This window comes from Ambystoma mexicanum, chromosome 11, assembly GCF_040938575.1.
Source record: "Ambystoma mexicanum isolate Mex_15411 chromosome 11, UKY_AmexF1_1, whole genome shotgun sequence".
Classification (NCBI taxonomy): Eukaryota; Metazoa; Chordata; class Amphibia; order Caudata; family Ambystomatidae; genus Ambystoma; species Ambystoma mexicanum.
Window position 1 is genome coordinate 1,484,921,588 of NC_090934.1, and position 15,473 is coordinate 1,484,937,060.

Sequence of the window (15,473 nt, forward strand, 5' to 3'; positions counted from 1 at the left end):
TCATCGCCCATGCCTTCTGGCATGAAGATTGTCTTTGAACTTGGCCTTGCAAAGTATCCTTGTCTTTAGACTACGTGGGAGTGAGAGCACTCGCTATCGTGTTCTGGGACTTCAAGTTCAAACTCTATTGTCCTCCTTGGCTCACGTGACAGGAGACCATGAATGAATTAAACTTGGCACTCTTGGTGTTCTTTCTTGCACCTTAACAAGGGATAGATAATTCATAATTCGTACGTTCACTCCTTTCCAGAATAGGTAGCTGACCTTGGCTTCTTCAGTCTTGACTCCAGGCCAGACAGCCTCGTCTTGCAGCTCCATGGTTCTGCTTATTCTTGCTGCTACACAGCTTTCCCTTCCTACTTCATGGGTCCTGGCTTAGTTGGTTCATGATACCAATGTCCAGCTTCTATATAATGGCGGCTTGGCCTGTGTTCTATCCACTGCGTGTAGCCAGCTTCTATGATGACTTTAGTCTACTTTGCATTTTCAGCCTCTGCACATTTATTGAATGGTTGAATTTTCAGCAGCACCTTGTGCACGAGTTACCTTCTTTTTTTATACTTTGAGTTCTCTTGATTCTTTACTTCGTCATTAGTTTCTTTAGAATATAGTCATCCTCTTCAGCCAGTATCTTTTTGCAACGTCACTGGGTTCTTTTCTCTGCTCCTTCTCATGTTCCTTCAGGGAGTTCCTCCCTCGTGGAAGGGGTGCCTTGATGGAATAAATCTGGCCGGGACATTGCATGGCTGTTACTTGAATGCAGAGAAATGCTTTCTGATGTTTTTCTGTCTTCTTCGGGAAACAGACGACTTAGAAGGCAGTCAGCAACACCAGTTATTGACTGCATTCTGATTAGTTCGGAGGAGGTCAATAATGACTTACATATCCACATTCCTCTTAATATTGTTCCATACTGTCTGTCCTGGCAATGCCTATAGCCTCCCACTCCCGGCCCTGAATGCCTTTCCTAGAAAAGATAAAGAACTAGGTGTCTTAGTATTAACCCTTTGAGTGCCCTTATGTGCCAGTTTCGCCGTTATGACATACCCCGCATTGCCAAGAACTCACAACCAAAATTGGGCAACCAAGGGAGGGGGCAGGTGCATTGAAAGGGTTTATGGGTTTAAATTAAGAAAGAACCCAGAAACATGTAAATCAGGTTTAGGCATCCACCCTACTGGCCCAGGAAATGAAGAGGTTGGCCGTCGTTGCTCATGCAACGTGACTTCTTGACAGTTCCCGGATTTGCACCAACTGCCTCGCCACATTTCCATGTGCCAACCTGCAATCTCATTCCTCATTGCTCAACTCTTTCTTGAGTAATCTGCAACATTCACCAAAGTGTCTGATGCAAGAGTTTGCAAAGTTCACCATGTCTGTCTCATGCATGTGTGTGTGTGCGTTCACCGCCATGCTGTCTTCCGATTGCACCTCCACACGTGCAGTTGAATTATCCTCATATCAACGAGACTCCAACATGGAAACCTGCCTCTTACATTCCTTGTCATGCGTTTATGTCAAACATTCCCATGCATTCACTGCCATAGTCAAACTCTTCCATAAACTCATGTATATGAGCCTCAGCCACACCAAAAACCTGCATCCATCAAAATGTCGCATGACAGGTGTATGTTGGTGTCTCACCTCTCTGTGCCACTTACTAACCATCTCTCTATACCACACACATCAACGAGGCCACTCACACAAGGCAGGTAAACATCAGCTAGCACCTACCCCAATACACACTCACACCATCAGAACTCTACATCTCCCCCACCAGATAGCACAGCACCTACCCCAATACACACTCACACCATCAGAACTCTAGATCTCCCCCACCAGATAGCACAGCACCTACCCCCAATACACACTCACACCATCAGAACTCTAGATCTCCCCCACCAGATAGCACAGCACCTACCCCAATACACACTCACACCATCAGAACTCTACATCTCCCCCACCAGATAGCACAGCACCTACCCCAATACACACTCACACCATCAGAACTCTACATCTCCCCCACCAGATAGCACAGCACCTACCCCAATACACACTCACACCATCAGAACTCTACATCTCCCCCACCAGATAGCACAGCACCTACCCCAATACACACTCACACCATCAGAACTCTAGATCTCCCCCACCAGATAGCACAGCACCTACCCCCAATACACACTCACACCATCAGAACTCTAGATCTCCCCCACCAGATAGCACAGCACCTACCCCAATACACACTCACACCATCAGAACTCTACATCTCCCCCACCAGATAGCACAGCACCTACCCCCAATACACACTCACACCATCAGAACTCTACATCTCCCCCACCAGATAGCACAGCACCTACCCCCAATACACACTCACACCATCAGAACTCTAGATCTCCCCCACCAGATAGCACAGCACCTACCCCAATACACACTCACACCATCAGAACTCTAGATCCCCCCCACCAGATAGCACAGCACCTACCCCCAATACACACTCACACCATCAGAACCCTAGATCTCCCCCACCAGATAGCACAGCACCTACCCCCAATACACACTCACACCATCAGAACTCTAGATCTCCCCCACCAGATAGCACAGCACCTACCCCCAATACACACTCACACCATCAGAACTCTAGATCTCCCCCACCAGATAGCACAGCACCTACCCCCAATACACACTCACACCATCAGAACTCTAGATCTCCCCCACCAGATAGCACAGCACCCACACCCAATACACACTCACACCATCAGAACTCTAGATCTCCCCCACCAGATAGCACAGCACCTACACCCAATACACACTCACACCATCAGAACTCTAGATCTCCCCCACCAGATAGCACAGCACCTACCCCCAATACACACTCACACCATCACAACTCTAGATCTCCCCCACCAGATAGCACAGCACCTACCCCAATACACACTCACACCATCAGAACTCTACATCTCCCCCACCAGATAGCACAGCACCTACCCCAATACACACTCACACCATCAGAACTCTACATCTCCCCCACCAGATAGCACAGCACCTACCCCCAATACACACTCACACCATCAGAACTCTAGATCTCCCCCACCAGATAGCACAGCACCTACCCCAATACACACTCACACCATCAGAACTCTAGATCCCCCCCACCAGATAGCACAGCACCTACCCCCAATACACACTCACACCATCAGAACCCTAGATCTCCCCCACCAGATAGCACAGCACCTACCCCCAATACACACTCACACCATCAGAACTCTAGATCCCCCCCACCAGATAGCACAGCACCTACCCCCAATACACACTCACACCATCAGAACCCTAGATCTCCCCCACCAGATAGCACAGCACCTACCCCCAATACACACTCACACCATCAGAACTCTACATCTCCCCCACCTGGTTGCATAGCACCTACCCCAATACACACTCACGCCATCAGAACTCTACATATCCCAACAGGTTGCATAGCACCTGCCCCCAATACACACTCACACCATCAGAACTCTACATATCCCACCAGGTTGTATAGCACCTGCCCCCAATACACACACACACACCATCAGAAATCTTCATCTCCCCCACCACATTGCATAGCACATATCCCCACCTAGCCCCAACACATACACACATAATCAGAGCTCTACCTCTCCCCCAACAGGTTGCATAGCACCTACCCACAATATACACTCACACAAGGCAGAACACTACATCTCCCCATCAGATTGCAAAGCACCTACCTCCAATACACACGCACACCATCAGAACTCTACATCTCCCCCAGCAGGTTGGATGGCACCTATTCCCACCTACCCCCAACACATACTCACGCCATCAGAACACTACATCTCCCCCAACACGTTGCATAGCACCTACCTCCAATACACACTCACACAATCAACACTCTACATCTCCCCCACCTGGTTGCATAGCACCTACCCACAATACACACGCACACCATCAGAACACTACATCTCCCCCAGCAGGTTGCATAGCACATCCCCCCAAATCGCTCGTTCTCTGCTCCCTCGCCACAGCTAACCTAGCAAAATTGCCGAATACAGCGCCCAGTTCTTTCAGAGCCGTGTGCAACACCACAAGGGAAACGCACAATCTATTTCCACCAAACCCACCACATATTTCCTGCAAATCCCCAAGTGCCAAGAGACCATGGCAATTGCAGCAGTGCACGATATAAAACCCCAAAACGTAACATGACGTCATGAATACATTCCACTCTCACAATACAACACACCTACACTGCAAGAACATCACTGGGAGGAGGGGGGGGCTAATGAATAACCACTTCTGCTGCGCTTTTACAGGGCCCACCAGAGCTACTCACCAACACTGGCGACCCTGAAGCCTGTTTATAAAGCATCATTGGCACGACCTCAAGACTCCCTGTGGCAGGAAGTGATGGGGACGCAGGACTCAAAACATTGCAAAGTTCAGAGATGAAACACTTAAAGCTCAAACAAAGGTCTTCATGGAAAAAAGTACAAGTTTCACTATTGACCAACAGAATACAGATAGCTGATGGGGGCCTGTTATGACAGTGACTCAGGCACAGTCAGTAGTAGTGATCAAATACTTTATTAAGATCTCAAGCAAGGAAACGACCCCCAGCCGGGGAACAGTCAACTGTCCTCTCCAGAGGAAACTCCACCACTCACATCATTACATTCTCTCACAGAACCTAGTGATGCTGATGCGATGCGTAGCAACCATGGCTCTTATGCCGTACAAAGAACTATGTACAGTGAACAATAATAGCTAAGTACAGTAAGGAATATATATATTTTTTTTTTATTGTTGAAATTTAATCAAATAATTGATTTTTACAACATCTTCAGTTTTCTTTTGTGTCCAATTTTTTCTTTCTAATTGGAATTTATCTCTTTGGAAAACATGTAGTGTTGCTGGCGGTAAAAGAAAAGCAGTAGAGGAAAAGTCTTAGTTAATTTCATTTGGTTTAAGCTCTAGCTTTTCCATTAGCTGTTGAAGGATCTTAAAGGTCGGTAGTTGCCATGATGTTCTATCTCCGCTGATCATCCTTGCCCACCATATATCTTCGTCGATCGTTGATGATTGTCGAAGAAGATATTTCATGTAAAGAAGCCGTATCTCCGTCGTACCTGGGCAAGAGAGTAAAAGGTGGCAAATAGTCTCCTTGTCCTTATCACAGAATCTACAGATGTTAGTCTAAGGAATAATGAATAGTGAACTGTAAGCACTGATGAAGACCTAGTGATACCTATTCTAACACCTCCTCTCCTTATCATTCCAACAGCAATAAATAACACCACCCTTCCAGACTTAAAGAAATGATTTGTCACATCTTCTCACCCCTCTCTCCAACCATCCTAAGCACTGCCACTCTCTTTATTCCAGACACCACCACCTTTGACTAAGACAGAAGAGCCTAAATCCTTCACAACTTGCTTATGTTCTGAGAATACTGAGGCCCCCTTTCGTACCTTAATGGCAAGTTTAACTTGAATCCACTCACCCTCCTTGACTTTGAACTCTCTGCAGCAATTCTTCTGATCATATCGCTCTTTAGCCCTGGTACCCAATTCAATAATTTTCTCCCTCACACTCTCCAGGTCCACTCCCACACTCCTAGATTTGCCCAGCCAACCAAGACGTATATGAGAGTTAGGTCTTGTCCCCTGCAACACCTCAAAGCGAGATACTCCTGTCACACTACGAGGAGCCAGCCTGTACTGGAAACTTATTTCCATCACTGTCCTTACCCAAACGCCACCAGTAGCAACAGCGATTCTAATTGCCTTCATGAGAGTTCCGTTAAAGCGTTCAACGAACCATTGCTCTGAGGGTTGTATAATTCTGTAGTAACCTGCTCTACTCCATACTTGTTAAAAAAATCTCTAAATTCCTTAGACACTTGTTGTGACCTATTGTCTGATAGACATTTCCTGGGAAACCCTTCCCTCCAAAATAACTGCTCCAGGAACTTGACAATGCTGTTGCTGGATATATCTCTTAACACACAAACTTCAGGTATTCTGCTCCATGCAGTGAGGGGTGATTCTGATGCGTCTCCATGGGTCATGCAGTGAGGAGTGATTCTGATGCGTCTCCATGGGTCAGTATTCTGCTCCATGCAGCGAGGAGTTATTCTGTTGTGTCTCCATGGGTCAGTATTCTGTTCCATGCAGCAAGGGGTGATTCTGAGGCGTCTCCATGGGTCAGTATTCTGCTCCATGCAGCAAGGAGTGATTCTGATGCATCTCCATGGGTTAGTATTCTGCTCCATGAGGCGAGGCGTGATTCTGATGCGTCTCCATGGGTCAGTATTCTGCTCCATGCAGCGAGGCGTGATTCTGATGCGTCTCCATGGGTCAGTATTCTGCTCCATGCAGCGATGCGTGATTCTGATGCGTCTCCATGGGTCAGTATTCTGCTCCATGCAGCGAGGCGTGATTCTGATGCATCTCCATGGGTCAGTATTCTGCTCCATGCAGCGAGGAGTGATTCTGATGCATCTCCATGGGTCAGTATTCTGCTCCATGTAGTGAGGTGTGATTCTTATGCGTCTCCATGGTTCAGTATTCCGATCCATGCAGCAAGGTGTGATTCTGATGTGTCTACATGGGTCAGTATTCGGCTCCATGCAGTGAGGTGTGATTCTGATGCATCTCCTTGGGTCAGTATTCTGTGCCATGCAGCGAGGCATGGTTCTGATGCAGCTCCATGGGTCAGTATTCTGTGCCATGCAGCGAGGCGTGATTGTGATTCATCTCCATGGGTCAGTATTCTGCTCCATGCAGCTAGGCATGGTTCTGATGCATCTCCATGGGTCTGTATTCTGCTCCATGCAGCGAGGCGTGATTGTGATGCGTCTCCATGGGTCAGTATTCTGCTCCATGCAGCGAGGCGTGATTGTGATTCATCTCCATGGGTCAGTATTCTGCTCCATGCAGCTAGGCGTGGTTCTGATGCATCTCCATGGGTCAGTATTCTGCTCCATGCAGCGAGGCGTGGTTCTGATGCGTCTCCATGGGTCAGTATTCTGCTCCATGCAGCGAGGCGTGCTTCTGATGCGTCTCCATGGGTCAGTATTCTGCTCCATGCAGCGAGGCGTGCTTCTGATGCGTCTCCATGGGTCAGTATTCTGCTCCATGCAGCGAGGCGTGCTTCTGATGCGTCTCCATGGGTCAGTATTCTGCTCCATGCAGCGAGGCGTGGTTCTGATGCGTCTCCATGGGTCAGTATTCTGCTCCATGCAGCGAGGCGTGGTTCTGATGCGTCTCCATGGGTCAGTATTCTGCTCCATGCAGCGAGGCGTGGTTCTGATGCGTCTCCATGGGTCAGTATTCTGCTCCATGCAGCGAGGCGTGATTCTGATGCATCTCCACTGGTCAGTATTTTGCTCCATGCAGTGAGGCGTGATTGTGATTCCTCTCCATGGGTCAGTATTCTGCTCCATGCAGTGAGGCGTGATTCTAATGCGCCTCCATGGGTCAGTATTTTGCTCCATGCAGTGAGGCGTGATTGTGGCGGTTTTCCCTCGCAATCATGTCCGCCATTACTGATCTCCACTGCTTGTGCACCCAGACAATGTCTGTTTCGGTTCAATGCAGAAAATCACTAGAATCAGATGAGAAGACCCCAACCTCAGAGACCGATGTGGTCGAGGTCACTTCTGCTGGATTTTTCAATATTCTCAACACAAGAAAGGTTTTGGTTGAGTGCAGGGACGCAACACCGACATCTGTATTTATGGCAGCAAGCCAGGACCTGCAGATACCTTTCGGTTGGCTAATTGACTGCAGAGTGCATAGAGCAGGGGCTTGTCCAGAGTGGCCAGCGTTGCAGAATGAGCCTTCTGTAGAGTGTGAAAGGCTCAGCAGCTGCAGAGTGAAATTTCAGGTCACACAGGCCGCCTCCTTAGATGGGCGCAGAAGTGCAAACACTTGGGAAACATGCTTAGTCCAGCTGCAAAGTGCTGTGAGTAGCAATGTGTGTGGGTTTATTAGAAGAGTGAAGCCAGGAAACAGCAGGCCCTGGCATTGCCCCATCTGCACAGTATCCTATGAACACTAAGCAGCAAATGTCTCGATTGTATTCATTACTTTACAGGCCCTTTGCTGCACTACTTTACTCCTGAAGTCAATCTTTTCGGTATTAATGATTCTTTTTGACATTAACAGGTGCAAGAGTTCCAGTGGAGCAGTTTAACCCGGCTGCCCTCGAGTTAATATGTTCTGAGTAAGATGCCTGCGACGCCAGAGTCCTGCTGACAGCGCCTTGAGAGTCTTCGAGCGGCTCTCCGAAACATCTACCTTTTCTTTCTGGAGTCAAACCCTGAAGTGGTGGGGCAGGCAACATGGCCAAGGGCTTCTACGTCAGCAGTCTGCTGGCCATGGTGGCCGTCATCTTCTCTGTGGCCGCTTTAATCACAATCATTGGCTTGTCAGTGGCTCTCTCCAAAGAGAAGGACAGGAACGTGAACTCTGGTCCTACTGTGCCCACGAATGGGACGGGTCACACGACCACACCAACCCCAACCCCACAGCCCAACAACCCGTGGAACAGGCTCCGGCTCCCCAAATCCCTGATCCCAGAACATTATGACCTGGAGCTGCACCCTTATCTGGAGAAGAACCCCCAAGGGCTCTACATCTTCAAAGGGAGAAGCACCGTCTACTTCAGGTGTGAAATGGCCACAAACCTTGTCCTGATTCACAGCAAGAAGCTGAACTACACCATGAAGGGTGGGCTTCATGTGTCCCTGGCCTCCATGGAGGGCGCGGTGGCTCCGGCTATCAAGAAGACATGGCTGGAGGAACCCACTGAATATCTGGTGCTGGAGCTGAAGAGTGACCTGGAAACTGGTCAAAGGTATTCGGTTCACAGCGAGTTCACCGGGGAGCTGGCCGATGACCTGTCTGGGTTCTACCGGAGCGAGTACAAGGAAGGCAATGAGACCAGGTAAGGCTTTCTGATGCCTTGACTGTGTCTTTAAAATTGCATGTGAACAAGGTGTGGCTGTGCCATGGGAAATATGAATACAGGCATTTAAATAAACTTGTGAAGACGCGTCCACGCCAAATTCACAAAATGCAGCGTTGCGGGGCAGGAGACGCATCCATGTTTAGTCCTGCAGCTTCGCCCACATGCAGGGGCAGCGATTGAGAAGAGAAGGCCGACACTGTGATGGGCTCAGAGAGGGAAGACAGACTCTGTGACGAATCAACTTCCGGGACACCAGTGGTCCACGGATAAATATCGGTTTCTTAACCATCAAACAGCCCCACACCTCTAGTACACCAGAAGGGATCCAAGCTGATTCGAAACACCATCAAATTATAAACTTCCTTGTCCAATTTTGGTAATCCGGACGGAACGGCAGGCTTATCTCTGCAAGGTCCTGGATCGTTGGTTAGTTGCAACACACTGAAAATACAATTATTACCCAATGATAAAAGGGACAGTCCAGTTAAGGTTGTATACGCATATCTACTTTATTATTATCACAACAGACAGTTCTAGCACACTACAAAATACATCCCACCCTGTAAAGGAATGCAGAGGACAGAGAGTTTCAAGAAGGAAAATGCATGCACTCTGGATACTGACAGGAGGATAGTTGGTAAAGTAATTAATCTCAATACTTCAAGGATACTTGGTTTCAACACAAACAGAGCAATGGGTCGTAACTTATCAGTAGGGTCCTTCGGAGAAGAAGGAGGGGGACAGAACCACAATGTACCTTGTGCTTGTAGAAGTTCTTGGTGCTCAACAGCGTGAAGTCAGTTTCAGGGTGCTTCACAGCTTCTGAGACAGAGTTCAGGATGGCAGATAGCTGCGGGTATCAGGCGGCAGACAGTTCGGTGGATGAGGCTGGGCAGACGACTGCAGGCTGGCCTACACGGTGGCTCGGGGTCAGGAATCATTGCCTCAGGGCTGGTCAGCGGGTCTGAAGCACTGGTCGAGGTGTCTCAGATGGCTTTAGCGAATGCAGCATAACATCAGTTAGTGGTGCAGTCAGTTGCAGATTGGGGGGCTCGACTGGCTCAAAAATCTCCTTTAAGGTGGACGTTGGTCGATGCTTGCTGATGCACTCCTCCTTGCTTCTTCACTGGGCTTGTGTTGTCCATTGAGGCAGATGTCCAAAGCTGAGGAGAATGTTACAGGCAGCTGCCTAGTCCCTAGTTTGGTTCAGAGACTCTGGCACTTCCCACCAAGGAAGCTTGCTGCATAGCCTGGCAGGGCATGTTGTGTGCTGACTGGGTACTGGTTCCGGAGCTGCTGGAGGGTCTTCTGGATTCAGTATCTCCCTCTGTTCCCTGGGAGATGTTTAGGGGAGGGATCTTGCTTCCATCATGGAAGTCCTGGCCTTCCTTCACTGGCATAAGATGTAAGGCAGACAGTACCTTCAGCCAGGGACCAATGCTGAGTTCTCCTTGCTACTCCTTGCAAGGCCTTCAGATGATCTGCCGAAAGAGAGCCTCAGCTCTCTGTTAAAGGCATATGGGTTACAGTGATTTGTGTAGGCTAAGCCTACCTTACTTAACCAATCCTGGGTCCCCACAACCAATCTCCTGTATGCATGAGGTCCTAACCAGAGTGCTTTGCAACAGAAAAGGTAAAGGGTTGAAAACATGTAATACTAATCCCACCCATCTTCCTGTCTGTTGTGGATCAAAGGGTCTCTCTAGTTAATGGAGCTCTCTGTGGTTCCTCATTAAAAAGGCAGGTCTACTTGAAGCTGCGGTGAGAAAAGCCTTTCTGTCTCCATCAATCCACATACTTGTACCTTCTGAATGGGGCCCCCACTAGTGATCACTATTATAAACATGCAGTCCCAGACATGACAGTTCACTGAAATTGATACTGAAAGGTGGGAGCTGGATTCAGGTTCACACAGTGCATACCAAAGGTTGTTGGGGTTTCCTGTCTCTTTTGTTAGTCCTGCAACTAGGACTCCCGTGGGCCACTTTGAATTAACGCTGATTAGTATGCGAGACTGTGACCAGCAGCTAACAAAGGACAGGGCAGATCCATCGAGTCTTTGTTAGTTAATAAGGCTGGCCAAACCAAGAGGAAGGTTTTGCCTTCCCCCTTCTGAGATGCCTTGATGTACTCTTGGCTGTCAAATCCCAACTAAATATGACAGGGAGGACAGCGCCTGTAGGCTGTGTCCACCCAGAGTACACAGATCTATGTGTCAGTTGTGCAGTGAGCATAGGAAAATGTGTGCGGATTAGACCGACATATTTTCCGGAGGTTCATCTACCATCATTCGATTTCTTTTTTTAAACATTTTAAAAAACAGGCGAGTGCACACCCACCATGTGGATGGTCAAATTCCACTCAGACACAGCAGCATTTTTGTGGAGTAGTGGGACTGGGGAAGTATGAGGATGGGGAGGGGTGGGAAGGGAAAGAGGGCCAGAGATGGGGATCAGGGAACGAGTAGGAGCCAGTGCATAGAGTAATGGGGGTACACAAAGATCTCACATGTGAATCAGTCGACAGAATGCCTGTTGCACATGGCCTTTTTGCTTTACCAGAGGAGCAGCGGTGAGTCTGCATCGATGAACCTAGATTTCGAACCTGCCATGTCAATTTCACCCCTTATTTGTTTACAGGGGTCACGCATGGTACCCCAGAGTTCCATTGAATATAGCTTTCCTGTGCATTAGTGCCCTTTGTTTGCCAGCATGTGTTCTTTCGGGAAATATGTGTGCATCTGTCATTCGACTGGAAGCAAATCGTTACATGTTAACATTAGTTACCAGCACCACAGAGCCCATGGAAAGTCCAGTGTGTTGCCCTCTTTCCTGGCCAGCAGTGCCACCCCTTAAGAATCGCTTGCATGCTATGGATATGCATGGATCCACAAACATTTACAATTTGAAGAAAGCATAATGGTGGTGCCCCCGGCCCCCAACCCCGGCAGCTGGATTCAGAAAAAGTAGGATTAACATTTGTTATTCTTAGTATTTTCCTACATATTAGTAAAGTCAGTTCTAACAAAAACTAGTTTCCGGTGCATTTGTTTGCCATAGTTCTGTTGAGTCGAAACATAATTAAAATAGCTTAAGAGCGAAAGACTGATAGACTGACAGGGTCCAAGGGCCAGGTTTGTTGAGACGCTTGAGTGCCTTGCCATGTGTTGACCAGTCCATTAGCTGGGGGCACGTGTCATTCTATGGATGTTTGATGGTTCGTCCCCATCTGCACTGCCTGTTCCCGGATATCTCCAACTGAAGCAACAACCTGTCAAAAAGCCTATGAGTTGCACACCACAAAGAAACTCCTTCCAAGCAGCAACACTTCGGTGTGTGTGCTGTGCCCGGCGTCATCTCAGAAACAACAGTACAAGGGATTCCCAACGCAGTGTTTCTTTGGTGCATGTCACAATCTCTGGCTTCCAGCCTATATGAAGGATGGGGGTGTTAGCGAGAATTCTCAAAAATGTGCCAATTCCTCCCACCTTAGAGCCCTCCAGCTCTTTTGCTAAACTTTGGGACATTGAACTTTTCAATTCAATGTGTTTTCTGTGTTTGTTTCCTTTGATTATGGAGTCTAACCAACTCCATAGGCATGGTCTTTTTCAATTGTGTCACACAGCACCTTCTGTGCAGTGACACAGGAATGTCTTTTAGATTTCCCAAGGTTTAAATACCTTCTCTGGGATCAGCAACTGTTTCCCAGAACAGTGGAGTGAAATTGACTTCACTTAGCCCTGTAGAGTCCTAGACCCAGCACAAGCTATCTCCCTATAGAGTGCTGGAGGGGTTACCTGGTAGCCCCTGTGTCTAGATACTCATGTAGCAGTGAAAAGTTACCCTTTCCTCTCAGAATGGCTGGTGGCAGTGGTTTTACAACGAACTACCATTATTTTTCCCCACCGCAAACTATTCGTAGCCCCGGTAACATTAAATTGCGGGAGCCATGTTTTTCAAGATTGCGCCCAGCCATCGTTGCTAAAATGATTCCTGGTCTTCTTGTTTCGCCAGGTCTTTCTGGAAAGGTCCTTCTGGAGTTTTTCTCTGCGCAGAAAATCAGGTTTGGTCTGTTTGCTTATTCGCCTTTGGCGGACTTCAGGAGTGAAGACCGCCTCTGGCTCCAGAGTGTCTGGTGTAGGCAGGAAGTGAGGGAGGTGCTAGAAACTCCCCGTGCTTAGTCTCCCAGGAGATCCGAATGCACTCTGTGAGGATTGGCTGGCTGACTGTCTGGCAAGGACAGCCACCCTGCTGGGTGAGTGACAGCTAGGCTGGAATGAATGGGAGAGAACTGAATAAAAGGCAAGTCTCTTGGCTTGAAATGCAGAGTCGACCACTGGAACGAAGAAACCGAAGAAGAGCTTGAAGAGGACGGCTGCTGCAACTCCTGGATCGTTGGTTTGCCCGGTGAAGCCCTGCTGCAGGTCCGAATCGCCAAGTTTGCATTGACAGAGAAGCCCAGCAAAGGACGACTTCTCCCTTTGAGTTGGTAGGACCAATCAACTCCCAAGTCAGCCACCTGGACACCTATCTCAGAGCTGGTTGCATTTCCTCAGATTGCTGCAGGAAACCGCAGAGACAGGGAGAGGGACACCAGATTGTTTGTGTTACTTGTAAGCTGACTGAAAATATTTGGAAGATCCTCCGGACTCCCATGACGTCTGACCGACCAAGCCGGACCCCCCTCAGTTTAGTTTGGGACCTCAGAAGCAAGGACAGTCCACCTTGACAGCCAGGACTAGCGTTGTTAGCAGTGCGGTAGCAGAAACGCGAAATAGCCACTGAAATTGAAGTTTGCCATTTTGACCAGTCGCAGTGCAGTGCAGGAGTCCCTGGACGCCCTCCCTCTTGTCCCCAGGACTGAGGTTCAGGAACAGCAAGATCTGCAGGAACTGCCAGGAACAGAAGTCATCAGCTGTATCTTTTTCTTCATTGTAAGGCACTATAAAATAAGACAGAGTACTTACCTCTCGCAGTGAAAGCGCTTGAAACATTTGCAACTCACAGGCCTAATCAGCTTGTGACCCAACATATGATTCTCCTTTTTACAAACTACTTCCGAGAAATTTGGCAACGACTTTTCCGTTTAACTACCAGAACTGCTTTATCCTATCTAAGACTTTAGCCCATTGACTTTGGCCTAGCCTATTGAATTGAATTGACTCTTCTGGTGAACTCAAAGTATCTGCACTGTCTAAGAATAATTTTAACCTTTCATGTTCTAATAACCTTTGCCTTTTACTCCTCTTGAAAAGTATTGTAAAATAGTATTGAAGTATATTTGTGTGTTATTACATAATTGCCTTCTTCTATTGAATGTTTTATAACTGACAGATAAATAAATTAATAAGTATTTATCAAAGAAACCTTGAGTGTAAGAGTTTATTTGAACACCTGTGATTGTAGACCTCTGTGTTACATCATTACTGCTCACATTTCCCCTCTTGAGATAAGCCTGGCTGCTCAGCTCCGCTACCAAAACTGTGTAGTACAGACTTATACCAAAGGTTGGTTTGCTTAAACCTGTAGTCCTAGGTGTATGTAGTGTTCCCAGAGGGTACTGCATACAAACTTTGCCTAACAGGGGGCAGGACTTCCTGCAGAGGCATTCAGCTGCTCCTCTACCCTGGTGTTTACTAACATTGAGAAGGTGAAGGTTCTGGCACCGTCCAGGGTTTTAACCATATTTCACCTGTTCGAATTGCCAACAGTTACCACACTCTCCCCAAAAAAAAACGAACACAAAGCAGGACTTGCTCTTCGGTGACGCCCTGATTCAGCAAGCAAGTGAACCACACATTCCAAATTTTAAAGAAATATTTTAATAAAATGAAGGCACATATATAAGCCATTTTCTTACACATTATATTGTATTAAATTTCGATGTGTTTTCCTACTTTGTCCTGCCACTCTCTTTCCAGGGCCCCTTCACCCTGAGACTTCCCCTTTTTGCGGCCTAGTTTCTTCACCTTTCCCTGCTGCCTGTTCATGGTACCCTTCCTCCATGTGCACTGACCTGGCTTCCCCAGCAGTGCCGCCTCTGGAGTTAATGCCCCACCCCCCCACTCTGCTCTCCACTGTGTGTAGGCCCCCACCCCTCTCACTCTGCTCTCCACTATGTGTAGGGCCCCACCCCTCTCACTCTGCTCTCCACTGTGTGTAGACCCCCACCCCTCCCACTCTGCTCTCCACTGTGTGTAGGCCCCCACCCCTCTCACTCTGCTCTCCACTGTGTGTAGACCCCGACCCCTCCCACTCTGTTCTCCACTGTGTGTAGGCCCCCACCCCTCTCACTCTGCTCTCCACTGTGTGTAGACCCCAACCCCTCCCACTCTGCTCTCAACTGTGTGTAGACACCCACCCCTCTCACTCTGCTCTCCACTGTGTGTAGGCTCCCACCCCTCTCACTCTGCTCTCCACTGTGTGTAGACCCCACCCCTCTCACTCTGCTCTCCACTGTGTGTAGGCCCCCACCCCTCTCAC

The 15,473-nt window shown here is 48.3% G+C and overlaps 1 protein-coding gene across 5 annotated transcripts in view; it reads left to right on the forward strand.

Moving 5' to 3' along the window:
• The window catches only part of LOC138504626 (aminopeptidase N-like), a 554,696-nt gene that overhangs the window by 274,327 nt on the left and 264,896 nt on the right, over positions 1–15,473 (forward strand). For 3 of the 5 annotated variants that reach the window (XR_011279874.1, XM_069625220.1, XM_069625221.1), the window contains one exon: positions 8,187–8,967. The exons of the other annotated variants lie outside the window; for them this stretch is intronic. Coding sequence is in view for 2 of the 3 variants with exons in the window: in XM_069625220.1 (XP_069481321.1) it covers positions 8,363–8,967 (605 nt within the window). In the remaining variant the exon portion in view is untranslated. The remainder of the gene's footprint in view (positions 1–8,186; positions 8,968–15,473) is intronic. 5 annotated transcript variants of the gene reach the window in all.